The 25155-nt window shown below is 35.6% G+C and overlaps 2 protein-coding genes across 8 annotated transcripts in view; one reads left to right on the top strand and one right to left on the bottom strand.

Moving 5' to 3' along the window:
- LOC5564177 (arf-GAP domain and FG repeat-containing protein 1) overlaps window positions 1-21006 on the top strand; it is a 195154-nt gene extending 174148 nt beyond the window's left edge. For 6 of the 7 annotated variants that reach the window (XM_021844821.1, XM_021844827.1, XM_021844823.1 and 3 more), the window contains 3 exons: window positions 1164-1373; window positions 1443-1747; window positions 17092-21006. In XM_021844821.1, the coding sequence (XP_021700513.1) occupies window positions 1164-1373; window positions 1443-1747; window positions 17092-17139 (563 nt within the window). In that variant the 3' untranslated portion in view covers window positions 17140-21006. The remainder of the gene's footprint in view (window positions 1-1163; window positions 1374-1442; window positions 1748-17091) is intronic. The other variant, XR_002500497.1, reaches the window with a different exon arrangement.
- A 1890-nt stretch (window positions 21007-22896) lies between these two features.
- LOC5564161 (stress-induced-phosphoprotein 1) lies at window positions 22897-24695 on the bottom strand. The gene is made up of 2 exons (XM_001648440.2): window positions 23535-24695; window positions 22897-23468 (listed from the first exon to the last, which is right to left on the bottom strand). The coding sequence occupies exons 1-2, from the start codon at window positions 24455-24457 to the stop codon at window positions 23396-23398; spliced, it is 996 nt and encodes a 331-aa protein (XP_001648490.1). The 5' UTR covers window positions 24458-24695; the 3' UTR covers window positions 22897-23395.
- Window positions 24696-25155: the final 460 nt, after the last annotated feature.

Genomic DNA, 25155 nt, shown 5'->3' with positions numbered 1-25155 from the left:
AAATTGTTTCAAGAATTTTGAAACGCAAAACCATAAAAAAAGTTCTGTGGACTTTGTCACCGTCTTTACCAAAATGAATTTGAATACGTGACATCAAGTGAAACATTCTGCAATCTACATGCAGATTTTTACAAAAACAGGTTACTTCTATTCATTTTATTTCTGTAATTTTTTGAAGCTTTCGAGCCTTAACTGGTTATCATGTTCTACAGAGCTGAAATTAAACTTGCAGTGGAAATTTTAATGTTCATATACAATGACTGCAAAAATCCAAAGAATTACAGGTTCTTTAACCTTTATGCTTCGAAACTGATGTTCAGAATCAAATTATTCTTGTTTGTAGCCCTCTTTTTCCCATTATAGCTTTAGAGCTCCATTGATTTTCGGAGTACTTGAGACAAACCGAATCAGATGATTACTTTGCAATAGTTACTGTAATATGATTGCGAACTCGTCAGATTAACCCAACAGTCAACTAACTGTTGCAATAGTAAAACAATCGATAAATAATCTATTTACTATTAAAAACCCGATTTTGAAAAAAATAGCGCTTCTGCAACATTGTTTGTCCGAACACTTTTTATAAATAACGCTTCTTTCGTAAAGAAATAGTCGATCAAAGTCGTGCAAAAGAAGGAGTTAATGTGAAACATCTCAGAATCCAAAGATGGTAGTCACAATGGCCGAATTGTGCCCTTCCTCACGTTTTCAAAGGCACTAAACTAGAGAAATAGTAGGCAAACGTTGCCGATCTTCTTATTTTAAGCTTTATACTACTGCAAATAGCCAAAATAAACAGTGCACACTGTTATTGGATGCTTCTTTCGCGAGATTTGTGCCTTTGAAGCTTTGGTGCAATCTTAGAAGTTGTATTCCACGTGGTGATGAACTAGCCGTATGCGCTAAAAATCACCTTAATAAAAAATAAAAAAAGTTGTATTCCTAACTGTTTCACCTTAATGTACAAGGTTAATGATAACGTATTCTTAGCTCATTCGTAGGATAATTTTGAATCATTATTATTTATTTTGTTATTTTTAAAGTGCATTTTACAAGTTTGATTTTTATGTAATTAATTAATAGTATTAATACTCAGCATATATAAACCACAACCACAATTGTTTTTCTCACATTGGTTTCCTCCTTGCTATTCTTTTCTGCAGGTCTTCCGATATCCGGTAATGCGAAATCCTCCACAGCACAAAGCTCAGCAACGCCGTCCGTAGATAGATACGCAGCCCTCAAGGATTTGGATGACCAGTTTCGGGAAATTAAGTTCGAGAATGAAACAAACAATAACAACACCAACGGCACATCCAGCAGTACGAGTAGTGGGCTAATTAATGGCAACCATGTTAACGATGTTCATCAGAGTATGTGCCCGGTAGATTGAAGCATAAGGTACCAGGAACCAATTAAATCTTGTTGTTTGTGTCTTTTAGCATCCACAGCAAATCCCTTCAAGACAGCAAATCCGTTCCAACAACAAGCACAGCAGACGCAAACGCTGAGCTGGACCATACCGGGAACGACGCCACCAACGACAGGGACATCAAGCAATGGTTTCTACGCAACGTCACCGTACCAGAACGGATTCGTGCATCCGCATCTGCAGAATGGAAATGTGACGAACGGGGTCGGGTTCACCAATGCCTTCCATCATCCGTCCGCCGCTGTCCCGACGGTTGTGCCACAATTCAACGGCACTGCGACGAATCATTTCGGGCACTTTGGTAATCCGTTCATGGTAAGTTTTTGTTCCTAATCTTATAGGGGAAGGATATGCAAAGATTTGCATATTGTGGTTCAAAATATCGTTTTTGCACCACGCCGCTCAAACGATTTCAGTTCAAATTCTAAGTGTTCACTTGAAATTTGAGTTTTTTTTATCTCTAAGGTAATCTTCAGTACTTAAAATCATCTTTGGTACGAAATTTGTAGCCTGGAATGGAAAACTGTAACTTATTTTGCTTCTACTGATCAGCAAAGAATTTAAACATAAACACAATTCACGTTTTGCAGTTGCTATTTGGGTTGAAAGTTTATATAGATATATATTTGTTATGTCTTTGTTTTCAATATGATGAAAATCCACAACATTTTCAAACAAAATGTGTTAATTTTAATATTTGTAGTAAAATGTTACATATAATATAATATTGAAACATACATGTTGCGAGGAGAAAAGATGGTGGTGCGAAAATCCTGTCGAAAAAGACACTGTGGGTATCAGGAATTTTAATCAATGTTTGCGTCAGAATGCCTAAACTCGGTATCTTTAGGTAGGAATTGGATACATATTTTTCATACACGCAGAGAATTAACAACTATTCAAAACAATAATTGTTTTCGTTATTTTTGATAAATACTTTCAATTTGTTATAACTAAACGAATTGCGTTGAAATAGTAATGATTTTCATTGAAACAAATCAGAAATATTTTTGAATTTTCTGACAGCGTTTTAAATCAGATTTATTTTTGAAACAACGACAAAAAACTTCAATTTAAATTGACGATTTGTTTGTTTCAGCTTATTTTATTGTTGATTCTGATATATAATTTGCCTGATCTACCATTTTGTTTTCCGCTCTTGTGTAAAAGTGAAAATGACCGACGCGGAGAAATTATAGTGCAGAAGTGCAATGAATCGACTCATGCAATAGTTTCGGTACATCGGTATCCATGATAGAAGGCTTCTTTGGTAAGTTACGACCATCCTTTTTCCATAGTTTTGAATCAAATTAGTATTTTTTTTTGCAGTTAACTCCTACATGCAACACTGGAACTAACTCAGCGGAAGCTAATTGAGCTGGTGAGTCCACCTTGTCGATTGTGGTGGGGAACAAATTCATTTAATAATTGATTACTAGGAAAGCGGCGCAGGTACATATGGCCATTTTAAGATTTGCTTATCATTGTGAATTTGAAAATGAAAAAGAAAATAAATTAATTAATTTTATCAACTACAGTTGTTTGTCTTCATGTCAAAATAAAAGCAAAATGGATGGGGGAAGGGGGCTGGCATCAATGAATAGGTTTTATTATTTCAAATAAATTCATTATAGAATCAAAAAGAACAAGACTTTGTTTCATAAATGAAAATGTTCATTTTAATGCAAAAATATTGTTGTTTCAAAAGAATAAATTATTAAATCAAAAATTAATTTTGTTGAACCGTATTGAATCCAGCTGGAAAAATCAAAAATAAAAATTGTTGAAACAAATTGATAGTATTTATTAAAATAATGAAACGCAATTATAAGCCGGCAAATAATACAGAAATATTGTTGTAATGACTCAGAATATATTTGATATCAAAATTGTTTTCTCTGCGTGTACAGCACACAGTTGAATAATGTTGAATTCCGTAGATTCCAATCCAACTATATTACTTTTGATCCTTTTATTATCAGTGACCACTTTAACGCCCTGGAAAAAAAATGGCACATTTTCAAACATTTTAATCTTTAAAATAACAATTATAATAAGGTAATTTACAGCTTCGGCACCATTCGACTATAATCGGTAACCAAATTTCAAACGCCAAATACACAGTATTTTTCTATCAAAACACACCAATGAAAACATTCAGATGGTTCTTTGTTCTGTCAGCTTCCCGCTGACGAGATTTCCGAGACTGAACAAACAAATTAGCCAGAGATGTCATCAATTCACATGAATGTGCCTCAAAATGCGGTTGATTTGGAACTGTCGAAGAGATTCGCCAGCAGTTCTTATGGGAAAGCTGCCGAAAAGAATGAGACTGTCACAATAGTCACACTGACTAGAGATGTTCGAAGCGTTGTAAAATCGTTTCCAAAATGATTTTAGCAATTCTGTCGGCGTGAATCGATAGAGGATTGGGCAGCAAATAAACGTAAACTGGCAAACACGTTGGTTGGTTTGACTTTTATTAACGAGATTTTTAGCCCTGGGCTAGTTCATCTCGGGACCAACGGCTTTACTTCCCTTCCGAAGGAAGTCGTCACTATAACTTTTTACGTCATAAGTGACTATGTCGGGGATGGGATTCGATCTCAGGTCCTCGGCGTGAGAGGCGAGTGTTCTAACCACTACACCAGGTCCGTCCCCCTGGCAAACACGTAATTTGTACGCTAATATCTGAGAAAATTACAAAAGAAGTGAAGAGACGAACCAGCCAAGGGCTGAAAGTCTCTCTAATAAAGAAAATTCATTCATTCATTACAAAAAGAAGCGCGGCTTCGCTTAGATTGCCGAGAATACGTAAATTCCCCTAGATAAAAACAACTCTACCTATCATCGCCGCGTGGTTGACCACCGCGAGAAGCACCGTGCTGATGCTTTGTACGAGAAGCAAGGTGTATTGAACAAAATACAACAGTGCGACGAGATGTTAAAAACTAATTTATGTAGGTCTAGACAGCTTGTATTTTAGGCACCAATGTGCAACTATTTCAAATTTAAGTTTCTGTGTAACCCAGCTGTCGCTGATCTTAAGGCGTCCACTTTAACCCCACTACCCCTACAATTTAACCCTCTATTTCCCTTTCGAAAATAATTCAGAAAAATGTCTACAAATTCCATCGACGATAATACTAGACTTTAAAGGTGAATGAAGTTTATCAAACGCTCAAATTTCTCTTTTAAGTCTTTTAACCTCTCTCTCGTTCGAATTTCTAAAACATATTTTTTGTTCAGTGTTTTAGCTGTTCTTTTATAAAACCCTCAGGATCGTCGTCCAAGAATTCCACCTGTGTTTTCTATAGGGATTCTTCATGAAATTTTACCAGAAATTCTCAAATGAATCAACTAGGAAACTTACCAAGTAATATTCTGAAGATTTTAAGGTTGGTGTAGGAAAGAAAAGTAATCGCCTGTCACGATGTGTGAGAAATTACTGGCCAGAAATGTTCAAGAAAATAATCTTTTTTGATCGCAATATGTACAGATTTGTTCAGAATAATAGTAGTGAAAGCCGATTTTCATACAAAATGCTCAATTTTGACATGCTGTTTCCCTACGAGCAATCGACATGAAATTTTGACAGGACTACAAATATCCTCAATTTTATTATTACAACATTTGAATTTGAAACCGCTCAAAATAATAATAGTTTTCATATTTCAAATATCTGCTGTATTTTGAGTTTTTGAATTTCTTTTTGCTCATCGTTTCAACAATTTGCATCCAATGTACCGTTTTGTCTCAAATTCCGAACAGACTCATATTCCGAACACTCAGTTTTTGTATGGCGATTTGGTTTAAATGTTTCGCTGAAATATGTCATCAAAATAGAAGGGAATGGCAGTCAATTGCAATTCAGTTTTAACGTATTCCAATCTATTTTATACCTCGGAAGTAGTGACAATTCTCTAGTTCGAGACCAGTAAAACTAGCTCAGATATATTTATTTGCGAAAATATTCATTTGAATACGATTTATTCGCGCTGTTCGGAATTTGAATCAAGGTGTTCGGAATATGAGACATAATGAACACAGTGTTCGGCATTTGAATCAAAATGTTGTTCCATAGTTTTACGTAAAAACAATACTAAACAAGTTCAAACAAGCAATTTTATTGGCACACCCAACAGCTAACAGTTAGGCCTTGCGGATAAATAACAATTTTCACAAATATCATTTTATTTATGCCTATCAGATGCATTTGAAATCACTGTTGGCCTTAAGTGTTCAGGATATGAGTCAAAACGGTAATTTCTACAAATGTTAATTTCTTGACCCATTAGAGAAAAAATGTTCTTCTTGATCGAAACAGCATACTTACTGCACAGTGATGAAAAAAGTACTGGAGCAAACATTTACCGCCTCTACATTTACATCTTTCTACCCGACCATCAAAATCCAAAGCAAACCATAACCGTTCAAAACAAAAAAATGTCACGGCTCTTCAAAACTGTAATCTTCTTCTTCGCAACGTTTTTCAACCCCGAATGCGAAATGACTCGAGCACAGTGGTGACACGATATTTGCGGTTTTCGGGGTTTTGCATTTTTGCTCGATAAAGGTAGCATGAAATTGAACTTGTTTATATGTATCGCAACGGAATGATTGTGCTCTTTCTGTTAGAGCTAATAGATTTCAATTAGGGAAAGTGTACCAGTTATGGCTATAGTTGTTCCCTATTTGGCTATATGTGTTTTCTGGAAAACATTCACATTTTGAATATTTTTGAATGTTTCAACATAAAGATATATTTGATATCAAACTACTTAAACGCACAGAATGATCAAAAATTGGAAGATAATCAAATTATCACGTAAGGCGAAATAGGGAACCACTATGTCCATAACTGGTACACCTACCCTAGTTGAAAACACTAGCGAAATATTAGCGATTGAATGATTTAACACTTTTTTCAATCATTCACCTTGGAATGCCTGCCCGAAAACGGTCATAGTGGAGAGACAAAAACAGTCAAGCAGTGTGTGAACCGTTGGCAGCGCAACGCCTGATGGTATTGATGCTGCTGCTGCTTTGTGTTTTGGTTGAATGGCAGAATCGATGAACTGTGGTGAATTGTGGTCACAGTTCCCAAGACTGTTACTGCATAATTCTTCTACAGGTTCATCTAGAAATACCATCGGAGATTTTTCCAGAATATCTTCAAAAATGCAGTCTCGTTGTCTTGTTCAAACATTCATAATGATCTAGATATTTTTTCTGTGAATTTCTCCAAACAGGAGATTTTTTTTATTTTTATTATTCAGCAATTACCTACACGCAGAGAATTAACAACTATTCAAAACAATAATTGTTTTCGTTATTTTTGATAAATACTTTCAATTTGTTATAACTAAACGAATTGCGTTGAAATAGTAATGATTTTCATTGAAACAAATCAGAAATATTTTTGAATTTTCTGACAGCGTTTTAAATCAGATTTATTTTTGAAACAACGACAAAAAACTTCAATTTAAATTGACGATTTGTTTGTTTCAGCTTATTTTATTGTTGATTCTGATATATAATTTGCCTGATCTACCATTTTGTTTTCCGCTCTTGTGTAAAAGTGAAAATGACCGACGCGGAGAAATTATAGTGCAGAAGTGCAATGAATCGACTCATGCAATAGTTTCGGTACATCGGTATCCATGATAGAAGGCTTCTTTGGTAAGTTACGACCATCCTTTTTCCATAGTTTTGAATCAAATTAGTATTTTTTTTTGCAGTTAACTCCTACATGCAACACTGGAACTAACTCAGCGGAAGCTAATTGAGCTGGTGAGTCCACCTTGTCGATTGTGGTGGGGAACAAATTCATTTAATAATTGATTACTAGGAAAGCGGCGCAGGTACATATGGCCATTTTAAGATTTGCTTATCATTGTGAATTTGAAAATGAAAAAGAAAATAAATTAATTAATTTTATCAACTACAGTTGTTTGTCTTCATGTCAAAATAAAAGCAAAATGGATGGGGGAAGGGGGCTGGCATCAATGAATAGGTTTTATTATTTCAAATAAATTCATTATAGAATCAAAAAGAACAAGACTTTGTTTCATAAATGAAAATGTTCATTTTAATGCAAAAATATTGTTGTTTCAAAAGAATAAATTATTAAATCAAAAATTAATTTTGTTGAACCGTATTGAATCCAGCTGGAAAAATCAAAAATAAAAATTGTTGAAACAAATTGATAGTATTTATTAAAATAATGAAACGCAATTATAAGCCGGCAAATAATACAGAAATATTGTTGTAATGACTCAGAATATATTTGATATCAAAATTGTTTTCTCTGCGTGTATTTCATCCTTGCATAAAGAAAGTATAATATGAACACTAACATGCATTTTTCAGTTTTTTTTAAGTATTCATGGTAATCATCTATCAATTTATGATGGAATTCGTTAGAAACTTGTCTCTCCTTCATTAATTGTTTGAGGTATTTTTGTTGGAATTATTATTATTGGGAATTAAAAAGGATTAAATAAAAACGCCTCTCATAAACTTCTTTAAGCTTCCATCTAGGAATTCGAACAAAAATTATGCCTGAGTTTTGTTTCCAACGATTAACCCTTTTGGGTTTCAACTTGAATTTCTCTGAGTATTCAAGAAATTTCTTCAAAAACATTCAACGAAAGCAACTACAAAGTTGATTGAGTTTTTTTTTTAAGAATTCTACATTAGTATTTCAAGAAATATATTTCTCCCCAATTTTTCCCGAGGTTAAAAAAAACATCTAGGAATTTTTCTGGGAATTATTCTGTAGACATTTTTTCCGTAATTTCATCTGGAAATCCACTACGAATTTCCCAAGCATGACTTTGGGAGTTTATTCTGCAGTTCATTCAGATTTCATTCATGATTTTTTCAAGCAATCTAAAACAAATTCAACCATGCATTTTTATTTATTTTTCAATAAAACGTTCATTGCAATCGTCTAGAAACATTTACTTATATTTCTACCAGGACTCTTCAGGAACAAAATTTTAAGAAATTCTTTGAAGATCCATCTAGGAAATTTCACAAGACTACCTACGAAGGATATTTGAAGAATTTCCTATAAAAAAATTGTTACAGAAATTCATTATGGTATCATAATACCTTTAGCATTCAGAAAGGAACTCTTACCGTTTTTTCAGCAATACATTTAGGATTCAAAAGTTTCTTAACTCTCTGAATTTCATTAAATTCCTCCAAATGTTTTTTACAGACATCTCTGAAAAAAAAATCTGATTTCATCAAGAGATTAATTGAAAATACCTTCGAATTCCTTAATAGAACTAGATTATGAGTTCGTGCAGGAATCGCAAATGAAATTTAAAAGAATTTTCAGCAATAATGTCATACAATTCTCTGGGTAATCATGTAAACATTTATAATAGGATTTTCTTAGAAAGATTGTTCTGGAGAAGACTTTTCATGATTAATTTTGGATACCTTCAAGAATTCATACTAAAGCTCTTCCAGGTGTTTTTTCTTCAACTATTCAATCAGATGTTCAAGGGATATTTCAAAAATTGTGTTAGAAACTTTTTCGAAGCAACACAGATATTGTTCAGTGGTTTTGATTTTTTTTTTATTCTCAGAGATACCATGATTAATTTACCTACCTATTCCATCAGTAATTTCTTCAAGATGTCTGCTAGAAATAGTTTTTAGTTCCATGGAGGAAGCCCTGGAGTAATTTCTGGGAAATCACTAGAGATTTTCTGAACAAATTGTGTGGAAAACACCTAATTAAACATCGTCATGAATGTCTTGTAGAAATTATTGAAATAATATTCCACAAAATTTTCAGAAAATCTAGCGTTACGGGAAACTTTTGTAGGAAATACTTCTAGATTCTAGAAGATTTTATTTCTTGGTATTTCCCCAAAAGTTATTCATTAACTTCTTCAAATATTTTTCCAGAAACACATTAAGGAGTACTTTAAGATTTCTATCAGAGATATTCAGGGGTTTCTTCATGTTTTTTTTAAATTATTTCTCCATGAATGTTCAGAAAAAAAACTGTTCACAGTTTCTTCAACAAATTCATCCAGATTTTTCTTCACAGAATACTTTTAAAAACCTTCAAGGTTTTTTTTTTCAAACAGTTACGTGTTCAAGTATTTCTCTTGGACACACTTTGATTTAATTAATTTAATTAATCTGTGAAAATTACTTAATCGATTTTTTCAAAAGAAATTTCTGTTCTCAAGGGATTGTGCAGTACCTCGACAGTTTTCTCAATTAATTTTCCTAAAGTTATTTCCGAAACTCATTAAGTGATTCATTATAAATTTTATAAGGGATTTTTTTTGAGAATTCCTATAGGAGAAAATTATTAGATATTAGATACTTGTCCATTGATTATTTCGTGGATTTGTTAAAGAATTAATTCAGCGAATCCTTGATGGGTTTATATAAGGATTGCTATTTATAATTTCCTTAGGAGATTATTCAAGTTATCTTACTTCATAACTTTTAAACGCGTCTGTGGATTATTTAGGATTTAATTTGTGCCAAGGATTTAAAGAACCGGTATCAAAAAAATCTGTTAATAGTTAATTTGGAATTATAGAAGCTGTTGCAGGCGTTTATAAAAAAAAATCATGCGCCCATTATTGACGAATTCGCTAAAGAAATGTCTACATAAATATATTAAACAATTCGTGAAGGAGGGAGAACTTTCTAATGAATTTCAATAGAAATTTCTAGACGATTACCATGAACACTGAATGATAAAATTCATTTAAGAATGCTTTGTTGCAAACGTGGAATAATTGCTAGAGAATAAATCTTCTGAGTCTTTCTTGATAAACACCTGGATGGAAAAAAATCCAAGAAAAACAATTCGGGATCATTTTTTAATGAATCACTGAACAAATAATAACAAATTCTAGCATAATCTAAAAAAAAATTTTGAAGACATTTATGAAAATTTAAGTATTTATATTTAAATTTCATGTAGTTTTATGAAAGAATAGCTAAAAAACACTGGAATAAATTCCGTTGGAACGCCTAGATGGAATGAGGCTGATTGAGGCCCAAGTAAAAATGGAACAAATGTCATAAATGAAAAAAAACAGTTTTCGCCCTTGAAATCAACTAATTGAAAAAAAAAACGGCTGTGTGTTTTTATTTCTTTCCGATTCGTTCATTTTAACGGCGAAAACTGCTTTTTCATTTTTAAAGTTTGCTCCATTTTTACTTGGGCCTTAAGAATAAAACTGGGACTTTGATAAACTAGAAGGGGAGCGGGCCATTTGGCATAAAGCCATTTGGCATAAGGTCATTTGGCATAACGCCATTTGGCATAAAGGACATTTGGCATAACGGTCATTTGGCATAACGGACATTTGGCATAATTTTTAACTAAGTGAAAGATGAGGGTCATTTGGCATAACGGACATTTGGCATAATTTCAATATATTTTCTGTACATACTTAAATTGAAGATTTTAGCATTTTATTACTGTTTTTTTTAGTAACAGCTGAATCTGTTCAATAATAATTTATTTATTCTCTTCTCTGGCAAGCCGCCGAAGAAGCCAATAAGTGCGATATGAATCCATCAGAAGAATCCGGTTAAATCATACCACCGAATTCAATCGGACTGTAAACTTTGTAGATGTATTTTATACGACTTATGTTGACTTCCAATCCGGTGATATCGCTTACTAATAGACGAAATACCGATAAAGAAAAAGATGGTGAATTTCTTTCAGAAGCTTCCAAGTTAATCAAAAACCACTAAAAAACGATGCACTTTTTCTTTCTATATAAATACACGTTTTATATTTGATTTTATATGCTCTGTAAGAGCTCTAAGAGAATGATAAAATCAACCCGTTAATTCAGGACGAAGTTGTGAACTCTTTACATCGCGTCAAGACTCTGAGGTGACGGTTAATTCGCCTCTGGATTACCAAAGATATAATAAGGTTTCAAGTGTTTTATTGATCTCATCAGATTTTTTCCTTCTTTTGCACATAGACTATTCATTCGAGTTATACTGGTTTCATTACTATTGAAAATAGTTCAGCTTATATTTTAATTGGGAATTTTACCTTCTTTAAATAATCGGAAGTTCTTTGTAGTTGTCCTGATAAAACTATTATATGCATTAAACTTGCCTAAATTTTCATAAGAGATTTTTCCTTCTTTTGATCATAGGCTGTTCTTTCAAGAGTGAAGTAATTCTCATAGTTATTGATGTTAAAGCTTATAATAAGGGTATCAGGGGTAATATGCACCCCAGGAGTAAAACTACTTTTTGGGGATTCTATGAATATTTTAGAAAAATTTAGACATTTTCCTGGAAGTTGAATTTGTAAAATCGCATGTTGTGGGCAGAGCCGTAGCGTGGGTTCATGGCGCCCTTGGCGAACTTCCATTTAAGCGCCTCTCAATCAAAACTGTACACATCTATTTAACATGGTGAGAGTTAACGTGAACTATATCATTAGAATTCATTAGAAAAGAATCGTAGGATGCTAGAAATTTAGAACATATTTGATTATTGAGTTAATTCCTGCTGGACAAAACGCAAATTCTTTTATCTATTAGGGCAGATTGCCAACTATTGCACAGACTAAAAACGTGCCAATTATTGAACAACCCGTGTATTCCTTATGGATGTGCAATAATTGGAGTATTTTTAGTCTATGCTATATTTTGCTATTTATCCTAAATGTTATTTGAAAAATTCCCAAGAATATTACAATTTATATAATAAGAAACAAATATGAAAAATCGGTGTTCTAACAATTTTTTGGTGCCAATTTTAGTAAAATGTTTATTTGAAGAAAAATTCTTCTAAACATTTTAAAAATATTGATTAAAAAAAATAAAAGCTTCTTTATCCGATATTTATATCATATGACACTAATAGTACAACCTTGAAAAAAAAACCAAAGCCATACGCTTATGTGTTACACTTTTCACCACACTGCTGCCGTATAAGGCTTGCGAGCTTTTCTTAACAGTGTTGTACAAAATACAACAGCACGACTACTGAAGTGTTAAAAACGTAAATAAAAAAAAATCATTTTTCATAAAAAAAAATTAGTGCTAAAAAGATTTTTTTTCAATTCACGTTGTCTTGGCCAAGACATTTTCATAAAGTATCATTTAAAAAAGTAATTTTAAATGAATTTTTAAGGAAAGGTACGATGGGTTACGTCATCTATAGCTTTCTGAAAACCAAAAATGAGTATATCAATCCTACTGATTCCATTTTTTTTTGTAAAATCAAATGGCTATCAGCTAGCGTACAATATTTTTAGGTGTTATTAAAAATGTACCACTGATTTGGGAAGAATAATTCGCAGAATGCTGTGCGGATTTGGCCGGAGTTAAATTCTTAGAAAACCACACCCTGGATTGAATATGTCATCAAGATGTTTTAAAAAGTTCAAAAGTGTCGGTGAACCGCAAAGCGTTCTATCATAACCACACATAGTTTATATAGAAGACCTTGATTATTTGAGAATCTCGACAATTTTTTGGTTGAATCCAGTCAAATACTATGTTAGATTCATGCTCAGTATTTCATGAAAATTTCTTTCAGGATCCATATTGTGATTCATAGAGATTGTGTTTGAATTCAATATGTATTTTCAAACTTTACCATTTGTGTCACGCGTGTTGGCGCCCCCTTAAGGCTGGCGCCCTTGGCGGGTGCCAACCTGGCCAACCGCACGCTACGGCACTGGTTGTGGGTCACTCCTATCCGCCCTTGACGAATCTTTTCCAATTGTTTTACAAATACTCATAAAAGGCACCGTGGGGTTGTTTTGCCTCAAGAGTGCATATTACCCCAGAATGCCTTACGTCTTATTCAATTTTTTTTTCCTCAACTTGGGTGAGATGTCATTCTCCTCCAAGTTTAAGATTGCAACTTGTGAACTGAACTCTGCATCGTTGCTTGCGTATAGCAATAAACTACTCGGGGAATATTTAAGTCAAAGAAACCAAGACTTGTGGTTGCTAGAGCTATGACATATATTACTTAGTACGATCCGAGGGATCAAAGCAACCCGATCTAGCAGAAGGACGAAAAAGTGTTAAACCTTTTTGGTTACTGTCAAAATCTAACTACAAACATCTGTAGGTGGCTATCACCGCTAGCAGAGAAGTGAATAAGTGCTTACATTTAGGATGTACTTTTTTCAGCACGAACTGTTTCTTGAGCTACTACTCAAAAGCTAATTATGTGTATATCAATGATGGTGTAACTTTCTTCATGAATAAGCTGAAAAAGTTCTTTGAAATTCATTATAAATCCATGCTAACAGTAGTTCACTTTTGTTTTCAATTTCGGCCGAACGGCATTCGGCCAAATGACCCGGAACCGAAAATGCTGAACATATTATCAGAACCAACTATGGCTCTAAAATCAATAAATCGAGACGAAAACCTCATGTCCGCCTAAACTAGCTTCCTGAACCAGTGTGCAGTGCTTGATCGGATTCGTTTTTAATTTCAAATTAAGAAATATTGCGTCACTGATTGACACCCTAGTTCATCTTCTGTTATCCTGTTTAGTCATGATATTTATCTAGAGATTTACCCTTCTTTTAAACATAAGGTATTCTTTCGAGGGTTATTGCTATAGCGATTCGACGCGTTATTTTATTATATAGGAATTTGCCCTTCTTTCTAACATGACTTTTTCTTTTGCGTAATATTTATTACAACAGTTTTTTCACATAGAAGAAGGAGTATCTGAATAAAATATAAAATACCAATAAATCATAAATACTAAATAACCCTTACTTTTCAGATGGTTTGATATTATGCCAAATGTCCGACATGCCAAATGACCTTTACTTCACATATGGTTTGATATTATGCCAATTGATTCTTACTTTACATATGGCTTGATATTATGCCAAATGTCCGTTATGCCAAATGACCCTTTATTTTCACATTGTTCAAAATTATGCCAAATGACCGTTATGCCAAATGGCTGTTATGCCAAATGTCCTTTATGCCAAATGGCGTTATGCCAAATGACCTTATGCCAAATGGCTTTATGCCAAATGACCCAGACCCAACTAGAAGCTATCTAACTACCAGAAAGTACGCGAAACAACTTATTACTAACATCCTTTTTGTAACTTCCTTGAAGTCCTTATAGCATAAGCATAAGCATAAGCATAGATGACCGTACAATTCGTAGTTGCTACTCCGTGATTGACCAGAACAATCGAAGTTGCACAGGGAATTAATGAATGGGGCTTGGGATTAGCTTACCATTCTTCAATGTGCACAAATCGAGAGCTCAAATTTAAAAGTCAATAACGGCGCCGGCCACGTCCTTACGGTCATCGGGGAAGGGAAGGAATGTTAGTGTGACTACCGTTGTTACTAGAGACCGAGATCACCTCTGCATCTCCACGGTTGTCATGGAGAGGATATTGGGTTAGTGGGATAAGGTAAAGATCTGGGAGTCACCAATGTTTGGTGATGCGAGCCATGATATGATCACGCCTAACCGGATTCGCGAAATAATTCGATAATCGCATTAAACGCCGAACAAGTGTTCGTCACTCGCCCACGCAAGAGCAAGCGACGCGATCAATAGATCAAACACTACTAGCGATCCGCGGCGCTTTTTCATTTCTCTGAGCGAACGACGCGCGACAAGTTTGATCCTGCCCCCATCGCCCGCCCCCGCAGGAGCAAGCGTCAAGGTCGAAGGATCAAACACTACTTACGAACCGATCACTTTTTCACCGCTTCACTACCGACGCGCGACATGTTTGATCCTGCCCTCATCACCCGCCCCAGCAGGAGCAAGTGTCAAGGTCGAAGGATCAAACACTACTCTATTCAAAAGATGTTTTTATTAATGACGAAAACTGAAAATTACATGTATATATTTTAAATTATATGAAACAGGAATAATGCCGACACTTGTAGTGACGAACTATACATAGTTTGAAAATTACATATGAGTATTACTGTGCATTTTGTCTCGATATGGTACAAGTTTTAAAAAATACGTCAACATTCACAATGTCGAACAATTCAAAAGATAATTTTTAATAACGTATAAAAGAGACAAATATATGTATATTGAAATTGTATAAGAAAAAAACATAATGCCGACACTTATAGTGACGAACCATACAAAGTTTGTTTTAAAATTACTTAAAAGTTACGCTTTCAAGAAAATATGTGTTATCACAAGAATGAAACGAACTCACCAGTTGGTAATCCATCCTCGACTGAACACAAAACTGATACTGACAGCAAAACTTCTTGGCGTCCCGAAAACAAACCGTCTTGCTTGTGCCTTCCAAATACCTACCCAGCAAGACGCTCCAAAACTGAAAAAAAAAAATCTTAGGAGCCGAAAACACGCGCGAAACCGTGAGCCAAATCTATCGGACGACGCAAAACCGAACTGTCCTGCTTGGGCTTCACGAAGCACTACCCAGCAAGACGCTTGAAAACAGGAAAAAAAAATCTCCGGCGACGAAAACATGCGCGAAACCGTGAGCCAAATTTATCGGACGACGCAAAACCGAACTGTCCTGCTTGGGCTTCACGAAGCACTACCCAGCAAGACGCTTGAAAACAGGAAAAAAAAAAAATCTCCGGCGACGAAAACATGCGCGAAACCGTGAGCCAAATTTATCGGACGACGCAAAACTGAACTGTCCTGCTTGGGCTTCACGAAGCACTACCCAGCAAGACGCTTGAAAACAGGAAAAAAAAATCTCCGGCGACGAAAACATGCGCGAAACCGTGAGCCAAATTTATCGGACGACGCAAAACCGAACTGTCCTGCTTGGGCTTCACGAAGCACTACCCAGCAAGTCGCTTGAAAACAGGAAAAAAAAAATCTCCGGCGACGAAAACATGCGCGAAACCGTGAGCCAAATTTATCGGACGACGCAAAACCGAACTGTCCTGCTTGGGCTTCACGAAGCACTCTTTTGTAACTTCCTTGAAGTCCTTAGAGCAAAACTCCGAACATTCAAATAATAATAAACCGAATTGGGCTTTGATCATCCTGATTAGGAAATCTGTTCAATGTTGTTTCGTCAATACTTTTATCATTGACTAGATCCTGCAAGCAATGAAAAAAAAACTCCTTAACACTCAGATCAGTCTTCATCGAATACAAAAACAGAAATGCGACAATCACAATGATCAGTGTTTTAAAAAGTTGATTTCTCCCGGATAAAAACGCTGCTCTGGAAAGCAGTTTAATGGGATTATTATAGTAATTATGAAATTTTGTATTTAGTATGATTCCATGAGTCTATATCGAGCCATGGAACATCAACTCATGGAGGTTCTCCTGTAACATTGTACTAACCCTACAAACACTAAAAACAATTGAACGGATTACTTGGATTTCCCATAATAATTCCCATACAAACTTAGAAGAACTCGCGCAATCTCAGTTTTCATCCAAATGTGGTCAAATTTTGGGAGAACACTCAGAATCTGAACTTAAATCGAATGAGCGCAACCAAAACCGTTGCGTTCAGCAAAACCGATATTTTGAACCACCCTAATACCTATGCCTTCAAATGGTGAACAATGTGAATTGCTTAATGCGTGATTTTACACATTTCTTGTGCAACGATAGACACTTCTGGTTTACTAATTATATTTTTTAAAATCTTGTCCTTACAGACTGGTGCCACAACCGTAACGTCCAAATCCAACAACCCTTTCTTATGAGTGCACTCGTAGGACATGCGATGCAATGCCAGCGGCGGCCAAAATCCCCCACATATAGCCTATCCCTGTACCGTAAGTGGTAGACGGATGTGCATTCAAGATTTTACAATGGGATCTTAGACAGAGATGATGTACAGAATAGCCAGCCGAAGCTGTCGCAAACTACATTTATACACTGGCAAGCCGACAGGCATGATTTCATTAGAGCAACAAATAACACAGGAGTGATACATTGTTTTTTTTACTGAGAGGGAGGTAAAATCGAATTGGCAGTGCGTAAATTCGAAGGAGCTGTACATCTGTAAATTTATGATTCTGTTTTAGGAGCGTGATTTTGGAGAAAGAGCGTGAGGTTTTAGAAAGTGATATCGACATGAATGAGACTGCGTGATGATTGCCAGTTGAGGGACGAAGAAAGAACAGTGTGCGTATTTGCCAATGTGCCGAATAATGCAGTGATAAATTCCATTACACAAATTGACTGTATGGGGGTGAATATGAACATTTTTTATCTGTGTTTCATTGTTTCTACTTATTCTTTTTTTATAATAAGCAAATGTAGAGGTTTCGTTTTAAAGAAAACAGGTTGACTGCTGGATCGGAAGGAAAGTGCTGACTTATTAACTTTTTTATACGTTTTTTGTGCAGTGATAGAAGACATATATTACTTTTTTATTTGTATCCCGATCAGCTGCGAGAGTGAAAGAGTGAAAAAAAAATAAGTCGTTAGTAATCCTAACACGAAATATCTGTATCGCAGACTCATTAAGTTAAATTTTCTGTAGCGCAGGCTTTTTACAACATTTATAATCCGACTGCATATTATTACTTATTAATAAAATATCAATGCCCATGTTGATTTCTAATTCTAATAAAGCGATAATCTAGAATTTTTTCATTATATGTATTTGAAATTGTGATTCCAATCCTGTAGTTTACTCTTTTTAAAAGTAGTTTGATTCTGTTTGATCTATTTACTATGGATCAAACTTACTATGGATCAGTTTGAGATATTGACGATACCTAAAACAATATTTAAGATAGTCAGTAGCCTTCAAAACACGTCAATCAAGATTTTTTTCCCAATTTAAGTAGTGTGATACATCATAGATGAATCTTTTATTATCAAAAAACTCCCGGACTTCGATAAAATTTTCAGGGATTTCACAAAGAATCCATAAGATCCGCTAAAAAGTTTTCAGATTTCCCTAGGACTTTAGAGATTCCGCTCAGATTCCTGAAGATTTCTGTGGAAATCTATGTGCTCTTCATCCGACATACAAATTATATTAACCCAAATTAAAAAACTATCAAACTGGTATAAAACCACGAACGACGTGTACGTGATTAACTCAAAAATTTACTTAGTTAAAGGCTAATGAAAGTGTTCAAACTTGGTGATAATGATTCATAATGCGATCGAATCATCATTCGGAAAAAAAGGAAAGGAGCTCTCTTTCGAGGTATTTCATAAGGACGGTCGCTTGAAAATCTTAAGTGACGCATCCTTAGTATCAAATTCTAAATTTTTACTTTTGACGCTACACACAAAATTGATCAAAAATACTATTAAACCAAATCTGTAAGCACTTAGATAGTAGCTTCGATTTCCGAATAGATCGAGCTATTGACTGACTTGAAATGACAATGACACATTGTTTCGAAATTATATCATGTGACCAGTTTTCTTCTGAATGGGAAACTTTGCAATCACTAGGATTATCATACGCCAGAGAATATGTTGTTTTCGGTTGTGAAACTTTTCCTCCTTTTCCCAGAATCAATTTCTTCAAAATGTAAATGACTTTGATGTAAAGGGTAAAGTATCACAATCACTTATTTCATTCTGGTTCTATTCTGCAAATCGGATGAGACGGAACAAGTTTATCTAATCGCAACGGAATCGAAATGATCATGATGAGAAACGTCGTTTCAGCAGAATCATCATTACTCCGATTCGCAGAATAGACCCAAGCGTGTTGATGGCACCTTTTCTTTTCCATCGTAGCTCAATCGTCGTTTGCTGGAACAAATAGAATTTAGTTTGAGCTAAATCACACGAATCATAGGGGTCAAGCTACTTAGTTCTTTGAGGGTCGTTCTGGTGAAATACCAAGGGTGAGTAAAAGGTGTTGGAAAATAGATAACATGGAGGTGGGTAAATAGGAGAACCGCGATAAATTAGCAAGACAGAAAAAATCTGAAATTAGCCAAAATATAGGCCCATGCGGTCATGTAAAACCCTGTCATGTCTAAACTATCTTGAATTTTTGATCCCTTGTCAGCTTCATTCAGTATCAAGCAGTCAGCCTGGCCAGTTGTAAATAGATCTACAACTAATTATTTACCCTTAATTTTCTCCTAATCAATCAAAAAAGATTTTTAAACCAAATATAGAGAAATGAAAAAAGTATTGAGGAAACGTCGCCATAATCAACAACACTTAATCAACTCGAACATTTACAATAAATCAAGGGGTTGTGTAGATGAAGCACTTACTCAACATACAAACACATAAAATCATACATAACTAGCAGTCTATACACCCAATTCCTTGTTCAGTGATAAAATCGTGACCGTATGATATAAGTCGTTCAAACAATTAGTCATACACACAACGTTTCGAAAATAAAACTCGAATTCTGCACGCCGTTTTACTAATACCTACATTTTAACAAGATTAGAAAGATTCTGTCCATTACGAACAAAACTTAGAAAAGCCCGAAAAGTTATCGTTCAATCACGTGATATGTCAACTGAAATAAAAACTATGCTCAAATACAAGAAAATTTACACAAACATGAAAGATAACGGTAAAGTTCCGACTCACGTCGGATTCTCAAACTGAAAAAACTCTACAAAGCTTAAAAGTTGTAAAAACGTATTTAAATTTCAAAGATAAAAAATGCTTGTGTGGCCTTACATAACCGAAGAGTTTTAACACAAATGTTTCGCAGTGGTAGTCAAGAGTGCAAATCTAACTTTAACAAAGGTATAATAAAGTAATATTTCAGTTCAGTTTCCTCTGACATGCTAGCAACTTATTTTCTCAGATAAACATTATCAAAACGTTGATAGACATTCGAGAGTTTAAACCCGATCCTTTCCTATTGTTAAAACGTCCCCACAATAATGTTTCACGACTGGCATAGCCATATCTATCGGGCACATACAGTGAGCTTTCAAGGATGCGCCTTTGATTGATGCTTTTGCTGATTGTTTTAGTGCGATAAATTTTTGAAGCATTTTTGACCTACTCGGAAATAAAGCTTAAAGCGAACAACTATTGATCAAATTTGTCGTAGATTTCTTATCTACGCGTAGGACGTAGTTTACCATTCTGTAGCTTAAACAAATTCCTTAGCTAGCTTAGTCTAGCTCTTATTAACAAAAAAACGACGAAACATAGAATGAATTTTAAGTATATTTTAATTCGTATGTTAACTCGGAATCAATCAAATGACACAGAAGATGTTTTCTTAACGTTGCTCTCGCTTTTCCTCGTTTTTTTTTTTCTAATGAAATGCTAAGAGTCATTTACAAAGTAGAAAATAGGTCATGATGGGAGAACACAAACGTTAAGTAACAATATTAGAGTTAATCTGTTCCACACAAACATGAAATCCTATACCTAAATAACACGACTAACTCAGAAATTCCGGTTATTCGCGAGATTAGAGCATGGTTTGAACAGTTTTAAATGTTATTACTCCGCAAAAAAAAATGTTAGTAGTATTCATAGTGAAGGGGAAGAACAAATTACTATCTACAGTTAAACACATATGTAAAAATGTTTAAATAACAAAGATAATGAACAATGTTTCAAATGCCGTAAATGAATAAAAAGTTAATATTTAATATTTATAACGACAATTGTAGCGAGTGGTTTCATTCATCCGATTAATCCATCTTTTTTTAATTATTTGTACTTGCTTTAATAAGAACTGTTTTCAAGGGGTGATTTACAAGACTTTTAGACAGGATACAGATTTGTGAGACGAACACTCAAAGCGACTCAAGGTTCGACAGGGCAACGGACTTTTGTCATAAGCCTGCTGTTCAATATCGCGCCAGAAGGTGTCAAGTGGAGACAACATCCGAGGCAAAATGTTACAAGATCCAGTCAATTTGTTTGTTTCGCAGATGTACAGCCCCATTCTTTTTTACGGCGGATCCAACTTTCGATCGAATCCTATAGATATTATCATCTGAATACGAGCAACCGCTTATGCAACATAGACGGCGACATATGGCGAATCGATCTATGGCGCTGATCAAGAAGGAGTTTATGGAACTGACCTATGATCTCGCTAATATGCTTCATAAGCTGTACATGCATGCTGAGATTGAACCCACAAGGTATGTCCTGACATACGAAGCACCCCTTGGCCTTTCTGTGGGTTTGCTGTAAACTTTGATTGTGAAAATCATATGGATTAATTCTACGAGCGGCGTGAGATGACAATTGTCGGTGTCGTATACGCCTCCAATCGCAAAACGCAACATACTGTTAGCCATCTATACTTTGGTAGCGCAACTAGTCAGTGGATGACAGATTTGATTTTTCACGCATTCATCACATGCCTCTGTTGGGGAAAATGTATTATTTTCTTGATAAAAGACAATCAACAGTGAAACGGTTAAGGGGAAAACGTAGAAATATCCATGCTCTATGTTCTACATTCGTTTGTTTTTTATATTATTCCACTACTTTCATTAAAATTGAGATCCGGCTGGTAGGAGCACTAGTTTGAGGTTGGAAAACCAAAATATGTGAGGTTAGTTTCATTGGAATTTTCGCCTGAGCGATTTTTGCACTTGAATAAAACACGTTTCGAACACATTCTCTGCTGCCTCAAAAAATACCATTGGATAGAGAAATGAATTTTCTACCATTGGATTTCATTCTATTTCATACATTACTTTACTTAAGCGGTAAAAGTAAATATTTTGTTCCGAATGTTCTGAAACCACGAATGGGCTTGACATTGCTCTCGTGAACCATAATCATGACGACAACAGCACACCCCAGCGGACGAATTATCTTGGGAGCGAATAGCGAGGTGACAATTCTCGACTCGAGTGAAGTGAGTCACCGTGTAAATCAAATGGAGAGTCACTTCACTCGAGTCGAGAATTGTCACCTCGCTATACGACACCGACAATTGTCACCTCACGCCACTCGTAGAATAAACCCAATAGTGTCCGGCCATAGAGGACACATTTCAGTGTACACCATTTTTGGTACATAATGTAATCCATCATAAAAATGAATTGAAAAAGTTTATTTTTATTCTCATGTAAGTTTTTACTTAAAATAATGTGATTTTTTTATACTGTACAAAAATTAACGGTAAAACTATTGTAGATTTTGAAATATTACCAAAAAACAAAAAGAGTCCGGGCATAGAGGACTTCCCCTTAATAACTGTTGAAGTGCTCATAACACTAAGCTGAGGCTCTGTCCCAGTGAGGACGTTAATGCCAAGAAGAAGTATTCAAATATTTCGGCCAGAAAATGCAGCCAAAAGTTCGTTTTTTGCTAGAATTTGTTCCAAAACTTTCGCCAGATTTTTTTTACATTTTTCGTTGGAAATGTCTACAAAATATTCACCTGAATTCTAGTTTTATAAAAAAAGTGGCTTCAGAGACTTTTGGTGCAAATAGTGACCTTACAATTCTAACTTCTTGGAGTTTGTTGCGAAAACCCAAATCGGTCTGTGATATGTGTGGACAAAATTTGTCGAACATTCCATGTCGCGAGTTCATGTTTGTTAATAAACCTAGCTTTATTTCAATTTTACTTTTGTTTACAGGCTAGTTTGTAACTATGCATTGTATTCTGCTGTCCCTTTAATAGTAGTAATGATTTTGTTTGCTAGGCAATTTCGTTTTTTTTCTCGTTCGCATCCGTACTGTTAATTGTGAAGTTTTGTCAGTTGGTATTTTGCAAATCTGCTAAGCATATTGGTTTCCATGTTATTATCTAAGCAATTTTCTTGTTCTAACGGTAATTTGAGTTCATAGTACTCGATATTTGTGTTTCGATTGGAGCTAGGAATCTTAATAAAAGAAACATAATGTAGAGGGGGTAATTCGATGAAGAAAACGGTGGAAACAAAAATCAATTGCCACGAGCAGATTTAGGTGACTGGCGTTTGCTGATCCGGCCGGCAACCATGAAAGCCGAACACCTTCCTTCTGAACACACTTTCGCTTTGCTTGAAACGCAACGTTTCCCCGGAGGAACTGGTCCTTAGTATATTTGGATGATGCCCGACTCGAGCAGTTTCTGAATCTTCGACGCCACTTGAGGATTCTTGAGATGCCTGTTGAGATTTTAAAGTTAGGAAATTATTGAAATAGAAATAGTTTCAAATTTCAGTGTGACTTACTCTTGAACGGCCTTCGGGTCATTCTGCATCTGCTCCAGGATGATCCGCATGGCTGGGTCCTTGAGGATTTGCTGTACTTCCGGATCGTTCATGGCCTTTTTCCAGACTTCCTTGGGGTCCGAGTGTACGGCCATCGTGCAGGCTCGATATCCTTCCAGGGCCTCAGCGTTATTGGGATCGATTTCTAGCGCTTTCTGGTACGCAGTTTGAGCTTCCGAGGATTTCTGCATGACTTGCAGGATTTTGCCTTTGCGAATCCATCCCTTGATGAAGGTTTCGTCCAGCTTGCAGCACGTATCGCAGTCTTTGAGACCGAGATCGAAAGCGGCCAGTTTCGTGTAGCAAGCCGCTCGATTACTGTACAACTTCGCGTCTTCCGGATTACGTTGGATGGCTTCCGTGTAGTGTTTGACCGCTGCGCTGTAGTCTCCCTTCTTGAAGAACTCGTTGCCCTTCTCCTTCTCCTCTTCCGCTTTCGCCGGGTCAATATAAGCCAGTCTTTCTTGTTCCTTGATTTTTTTCTCCGTGTCACTCAACAGGGCCTTCACATCTGGCGTTCGATGCTCGGAAAGACTCTTTTCGAAGTACGTCTTGGCGGATTTGTAATCCTCCAGCTTCCGGTAGGCATTTCCGATTCGGGTAAAAGCCTTAGCGATCAGCTTGTAATCCGCACGATTTTCACGACCCACTTCAACCGCCTTTTCGCACTCAGCGATGCACTTCTGGAACTCTTTCTGCTCAAAGTAAACCGCGGCGATATTATTGTGGAATGTGATATCCGTTGGGTCATGTTGAAGGGCCGCATTATAATGACTCAGGGCCGTCGCGAAATCCTTCTTTTTGTAAGCTTCGTTTCCGAGCTCTTTTTCCGTGCGGGCAAGTTTCTTGTTCTCTGGAAGGTTCTCTTCCTCCTTGGATGCCATTTTGAGTTTTTTGTTTTGTACGAGTAATTCGTCAGTCCCTTCGTAAGCACTTAAAACGTAAATTCACTACTCTGCGTTCACTATTACGATCGCGAATTGGAAGATTAACAATTTCGACTTCACTGGTTCAAATTGCTTTTTATAATGCGGTGGAAACGGATTCGAACAATCGAGAATGAAAACATGCGCTGTCTGGGCGTTCGCGAAGAAAAGTTTCATTGGAGGGAAAGAGACAACGAAAGAATTTGAAACGTCAAAAAGCTGTCATGCCTCCCATGACATTTTTCGGACGAATGACGAGGCGAAATTTTTGAGGCGAAAAATGTCAAAAGGGGCACGTAAATGGAAAAGTCAAAAAGCTGTAATACCATGTAGTAAAAGCACTCTCGAAAAATTGAAACCAGAGGATTGACACGGCTGCATGAATTGTGCATACATTTCGGCGATTTCTCAGCTTTCTAGCTTAGCCAAATTTGGCTAACATTCCAAACGTATATACAATTTCACCTGGGTAGTTGCGACTAAACTTATATTTTTAAAAGCTTTTTCAAAAGGATCTTTAATATATTCTGGACCAAAAACATGTGTGCACGGAGACGGAATTCAACTCAATTATGGGTTGTTTCAACGCAATTCCGTAGTTGAGCCCAATAACTCAATTTTGGCTAAATTTCCAAGGTCCCCACTAGGTAGTTTGG

Source organism: Aedes aegypti, chromosome 2 (genome assembly GCF_002204515.2).
Source record: "Aedes aegypti strain LVP_AGWG chromosome 2, AaegL5.0 Primary Assembly, whole genome shotgun sequence".
NCBI classification, from domain to species: domain Eukaryota; kingdom Metazoa; phylum Arthropoda; class Insecta; order Diptera; family Culicidae; genus Aedes; species Aedes aegypti.
The sequence above is the reverse complement of the archived record's forward strand: the minus strand, read 5'-3'. Positions and strand labels throughout refer to the sequence as shown.